At 38.0% G+C, this 6,676-nt stretch overlaps 1 protein-coding gene across 1 annotated transcript in view; it reads right to left on the minus strand.

The window, feature by feature from the left end:
* Nucleotides 1-6,139, minus strand: part of CADM2 (cell adhesion molecule 2) — a gene marked incomplete at its 5' end in the record, with an annotated part of 281,026 nt that extends 274,887 nt beyond the window's left edge. Inside the window, one exon of the mRNA XM_054712332.1 lies at nt 6,081-6,139. Coding sequence (XP_054568307.1) covers nt 6,081-6,139 — 59 coding nt within the window. The remainder of the gene's footprint in view (nt 1-6,080) is intronic.
* Between the last annotated feature and the right edge of the window lie 537 nt (nt 6,140-6,676).

Below are 6,676 nucleotides of genomic sequence, written 5' to 3' on the forward strand. Positions count from 1 at the left end.
TACTGTCTAAAATGAAAGAATCTTCTAAGACTGGTGGCTAGCATTTGCAGAGGAACCTGTGATAGAAGGACCAGAGTAATTCAAGTCTGTTGCGTTGGTTCATGGTCAAAATGGAGGAGAGGAGAGACTAATTTCTAGAACAGACATACCTAACACCATTGTCAGCTCCCAAAACGGGACATGAAAAGACAGACTGTGCCAAATCTATGCTCCAGAGGGGGAAAACTTAGAAGACAATGACTTTTCTTGAATATTAAGTATAATAAGCTCTACATAAGCCCTCTGAAGAAGATAGATTTCTGTGACTAAAAGTATTTTATCTTCCCTTCACGGTGCAATTTCCCTTTTATCAACATTCATTTTTAATAGTACCTGTGGATGAAAATAAAAGGGGGGTCTCCTATGGAAAGTGGCCTCACAGGATAATCTGGTAATAAATTCACAGGGTAGTCATGCCTCAGGCCCATAACTTCTTTAGTAAAGGTATTAAGTCAACCCTGTTCATTGTTCTTCTCATCTAGGTCAACACACCTTTGAAATACAAAAGTTAATACCAGGTATTAAAGCAAGAAAACAGATAATCCTATTAACTACCCTGTAATCAGACCCCCACCTTGCTTTCTCCCAGCCCTACATCATCTTCCTTAGTTCCCTCCTTAATCACAAATGCATAAAAGAAGCTGCACTTGATATATTGCTCCCTGTCACACGCCCTCAGTTTGGCTCAAACAAACTCTCATAAAAGTTATTACAGGTCTGGATATTTGTTATGCCAACATACCCTTCCTATGTCATGTCATCCCTCATCTGTCACTAAACCAGTGGTAAACACATGAAAACCACAGCTAACCTTAATTGAGCATCCACAATATGTTAAACACTATTCTAAGTACATCTCCTTCAGCAAGGATTTAATTTTCATGCCAACAGTGTTGTCATCTCTACCCAGAAGAGGAGGGGACAGCTGCAAGAAGACCTGGAAAAATGTGCCCACTGCCACAGAGCTGGGAAGGGCAGAGACAGGTTTTGAACTCTTGCATTCTGTCTTCAGATCTCATGTGTTTAACTCCTGAGCTGCTTTGAAAGGGAAGTGAAAATTCTGACTGAATAATTGTTATAAAAGAAGCAGCTAGTTTGAAATCAAACATTTCAAAAATGCAATTAGAGTGTTTGCATCTATTTTTAGTAAGTAAAAGAAGCATCTTCAACTTAAGTAGGAGCAGCTGGGCTTCCCTGGGCTGGGAGAGACAACTGCAGTCTGCTGACTTCATGCTCAGAGAGGGATGTTGGTACCTTGAAATTGACCACATTGGGATTATTTTCATGGTGGAAACTGGCAAACAATCCAGGCCAACTTTTTCCTTTCTTTTTCCCCCCACAGAGGCAGTTGCTAAACATGTACATGTACAGCACACCACTGAGGAAGCCACTCTTGATGCCTCTTGGTGGAGCTGTTGCTTGCATTTTTAGTATAAATTAGGTTTTTTTATTTTATTTCAATTTGTTTATAAAAACCAATGAATCTTTCTAATACAGGTTAGTATTTGTTTTGAAGTTCTTTTCTTTCATATTTTGAGCCTCTTCTTTAATCATTTTTTTTTCTTTTCTTCAAATCACTTTGCAAAGTCCTCTTTCCCTTCCCACCACTGTTCTGATTACAAAATATTTCAGATAAGATGTCTTTTTTCTATATGGATAGTTGTTCTGTGCTACTAGTTTTTTTCTTAGGTTGTCACTAACTAGCATCGGTGGTTAAAAACCACTTAAGTTAGTCTTAGTAGTCATATGAAAATAATTTGGTAATTCATTGCCATGAAAGACAATTTAGTGAAGAGCAATTACGTAGTCAATATTCTGAAAAGATAGCTTTGCAGGTCATCTTTAAATTGCAGACGGAGCAGCTATTATTATTCCTTCAATGTTTCCATCTGTCATGTACTTAAGAAAATAATAGTCCAAAGCTTTCCTTGTCTAGATTAGGAACTACCAAGTTCAACATCAAGTGAGCTCAGTCTTGACTCCTTGAACCTCAGTTAGTTAAGAAGTGTCCTCCCCCCACGTTTCACATGTGCCTTGACTCTCTGACCACCAAGAACCTAGCACTCTGTCACACAGGACATAAAGAAGCAAATTCTCAATTATGGCCACCTCAGCCTGGGTGAAGGCTGCAGTGTGCCCTAAGCATAAAGAGGCGAGAAACAAAGCAGCAATAAGAAATCTTTGAAGCCAGCTGCATTGTTGAAAGAGAGCAGGTAGGCGAGGCGAAGTTGCGTGTTTGAACACTGATCTCAACGCATGGCTCTGCCTCCAAAGACAACATCATTCAAGCCTTGCTATCTCCGGAATGGATGCTGAGTAAAAGCAATGCTTTTCTCCATCTCGCTTCCTATGCTGAAGATTAACTTGGACCACGGCAATGGATCAGTGCACACTGTGCATGAGTGCTTACTTACTGAGAGCAATAATCACCTGAGATATATCTAGACAGACAGGCAGAGGTTGAGCCTTTTCGCATGTGAGAGGGAGTGTGCTACAGACTGTGATTTTTCAGAGTAAATGATCAAATTTTGTGGGCTATTTAACAGGAACTGAGGACCCTCATTATTTTTCTTCCTGAAAATGAGCAAAACTTTCTCAAAGGAAGAACCAGATTTAAAAACAGTGAAGGGGAACAAATGTGAAGAGAAGTTAAGGTACTGTTTTTCAATAAGAAAGTGAAAATTTCTCATGAGATAAATAATGCCCTGTATTTTGACCCTTTCTTTCAGAATGGAATATACTTGTGTCTAGTGAAAACTGTCAACACAGTCTACAAAAAAATTTAATTCACGTTATTGGCACCTGAATCAAGTGGTCTATATAATGTTTTGATTTGTTTAAAAACATTTTATGTCCTCTCAAGAACCCTATTTTAAATGCAAAATACTGGTTTCATATTAAGGTTCTCATATTTTGCTTATGAAAAGTGCAGATGCCAAATAGATAAGTATTTACAAAATAAATTAAAGGTTCTTAAATACCAACCTCAATAAGCAATGACATAAATACATAACTAATTTTTAAATGAAATATGAAGGTATCCTACTATTCTTTAGGATTTCCCCCTCAACTATTCTCAGCTTTGTGTTTCTATCTCTTTCTCTCTCATCTATTTCATCACCTAGTTAAGGGTATTTATACAGAGAGCCTGCATCTTAGAAAATTCAAGCTCATTCTTGTTGCTAGAAGTATATCTAAATGCACACACAATATGAGATTACTTCCACTAAATTACTGAGGGCATTCTAAACAACCTCTTCTAATGTGAACGTTGTGGCTCAGTAGTTGTAGGGACTGAAATACATATTGCATACTAAAGCCTATTGGATTAAAAAGCGCAAATGTCATTAATGCAAAATTATAATTCTTAAGAGAAGTGTGATGAATGCTCTATCATGTGAGAAAGAAATTAGAGAGAAAATTAAGACTAAGTGCAGAAGTGTTTCCACTTTTGGAATGTCCCTCTGTTCTTTCAAATACTTAGAATTCTCTAGATGTGTTTCTCATTACTTCATTCTATCTCTTAGCTTTATCTGAAAAATTAAGCATTCTGTTTTCCTAGGCTACCACATATCATTTATTTTTCTCTGATTCTGCTTCATCCTTTCCTTATTCCGCTTGCCTTATGGAGTACAACACCTGGTATCCACCTTCTGCGCCGCCCCTCTGCCCAGCCGCTATGGAGCATGGCCACGGGTCTGGTGCTGCTTGCCAGTTTCCATAGAGACAGGAAGCACTTCAGAGACCTGTGTTCCCTCGCAGCTGCCAGACCAAGGCAGGAAAGAAACAAAGCTGGCGGGCACAGGGTCTTGCAAGGCCAGGGAAGGTTGGAAGGGCTTTCTCCTCCTGATATCAGGTTGTAAGAATGCCAAGTTGACAGCTTCAGCAATTACAATGCTGTAGACCAGATCCTGGTGTTCACTGTGGCCATTGTGAGGAACCCATTCTGTTCCCAACTTCTGGAGCAGAAACTCTTGTGTACCCAAAGCTTGGCCCTAGTCCTTTGCTGGCCTGTGATCCATGACAAAAGGCTTCTTCAGATTTACAATGGCTCCCACAGCTCCTGACCCAGAGAATCACAATTCTCCTGCAGAAATTTCACCTTTCTTTTTCTTTTCCAGAATGTGCTCATAGGTTTTCCTGGACACCCATAGTAGATCAGGGGGCTTATGGGATAACTCTTGCATTGTTTCCATTGACCTACACAATGATGGTGAGCAGGTGACCCAGTTAACTACATTATATTAAGACCAGTTATGGTTTGCTGTGGCTCTGATATAATTTATAATAAAGTTAATTCTTGATTATCAGTATCAGGCTTGGCCCTGGAGAAATTTGTAATGTAGGTAAAATATAATATTAGTGCCTTCCCTTCCATTTTAAAAATGTTTTTGTGTGATTGTGTACCTCAGCCTTCTATATTGTAAATATTTCCCAGCACAGTTATTCTTCCTACATGAAATAGATTTTGCATATTTCTTCTATTAATTTTATATTACTCAGCTGTATCACAAACATTGTTTTCCTTAAATTACAAAATTCTGAGCCTCACAGAATATTTATAAAATCCTGGGAAACATTGTTTTATGGTTGCTCTACGTTTTGCATAGTGGTTGTATTGCTTTCGCATTATATAATTAAAAAAAAATATCCCCAGCATTTTTAACCTGTATCTCCATTCTTAGCTTGTTTTGTGTTTTCACCCTCTGCCAAAATTTATAATAAACAAAAAGCTGTCTAAAGTACAGACTTAGTGAACTAAATTAAATATAAATATACCCATTTTTACATCCAAAGTAGATTTTTATGATCAAAATATTAAAATATATTTTACTTTTATTAATTGGTCTAGTTTAATTAATTTCCTCACATGTCCTGACCTTTCTCAAAAAATATATTGAATGAGGTCATACAATTTTCTTTGTTTTAATCTTTGTTTTTGAGAGTATTACAGATATTCCCTCATTTCCCCCCAGTCCTTCTCCCCACCTGGATTCCACCCTGCCCCAGATTTTCAAGGAAAAAGTGAACTTCAATTTTTTCACATTTATATTCACAAGGTTACTTTTCTTCCTATACAAATAGATTTTTCAACTATTACATTATAGAAGAATAAAAAGAAAAGGAAGTATGATTAAAATAAAAAGGACACTGTATGTCTTGTAAAGCTATATAAAAGAATAAGCAGATTTAAAAAAATATTTCTATAACTTCAAAACAGGTTTACATAGTGATTATCATGTGTGCATACAGTCATTTGATCTTTCCAGAGTACTGTTTTCAGGGTGAATGATCAAGACCTAGAACTGACTACTATACTTGCTAACTGATGAACATTTGAGAGGCAGCCTTCCAAAGAAAATAAATTTATGACCAAAATCACAGTCTGATTCACAGTGAAACTCAATCATGGAACTAAATTCTAAATTGAGATGTCAACCTGGAGGAAATATTCTGGAAAGGAATATACAGATGGTAGAACTCTTCTGAAGACAGAGTGAGGAATATAGTGCTGAGAGTACAATAATCAATCTTCTTGGGGGAAATGGGCTGGGTGGGACATAACTGTTTAAAATTAAAGTCCCTGAGAAAAACTTTAATCTGAAACTAAAAAAGGGGAAAATGGTAAAAATATTTTTGTTTCATCTGGTAGGTCCTAGAAGGTTGATATATTTAAAGAAAATTAGATATAATATTTAATTGTAATATCTTTTAAAATATTTAATAACTTTGAGAAAAAGTTAAATTCCTAGTAACATTCCTAGGAATAAATTAAATGAAAAACTTCTAAGAAAATAAAGCAAGTATAATTAATCCTAATTCCAAATATATAATTATTTCAAATATACAAAACATAACTAACACATTTAGTTTTAGATAGTGAGGCAAGTTTAAATTGAGATGATATTCGGACTTCAATCTAATTCCACATAATATATATATCATATATAATATATATATCATACATAATTATATATTCGGACTTCAATCGAATTCCACATAATATATATATCATAACTAATAATAGACAAACATGTAAATTGACCGTACTTCTGCTACTCCCACAGCCAATCAGAGTGAGTATGCAAATTAACTCAACAAAGATGGAGGTTAATTTGCATACATAGGCGACCAGCAGCCTGGGTCCTGGGAACGTTCTCAGCACCCAGGTCACTCTGTGTTAGGCCCCCCATGGGTCCTGAGCAACCTGGGAAGGGCCTGAGCCAGGGGGCTCCTGGGCAGAGGTAGAATGGTGGATCTGAGGTGGATGCTCCTGCCCAGGGGTGGAGCCAGTGATCAGAGCGAGCTGGGAGGCTCCCTGCCCAGGGCCCAAGGCTTTGGTCCTGGGCAGGTGCGGAGCAGGAGATCGAATGGAGCTGGGGGGCCCCCTGCCCAGGCCCTGAGGCTTTGGTCCTGGGAAGGGGCAGAGCAGGCGATCAGAGGGAGCTTGGGGACCCTGCCCAGGCAATGAGGCTTTAGGCCTTGGCAGGGGTGGAGCCAGTGATCAGAGGCAATAGGTGTGAACTACAGAGAAAACACCTTTTCTGACCGCTCATTGGCTAAGCTCCCTGTATGCCACTGGTAATATTCTTAGTAACTTGGGTATAAGAATCCAAAAAGGTGATCTAGGGCTTTT

This window comes from Eptesicus fuscus, chromosome 3, assembly GCF_027574615.1.
Source record: "Eptesicus fuscus isolate TK198812 chromosome 3, DD_ASM_mEF_20220401, whole genome shotgun sequence".
Taxonomy (NCBI): Eukaryota; Metazoa; Chordata; class Mammalia; order Chiroptera; family Vespertilionidae; genus Eptesicus; species Eptesicus fuscus.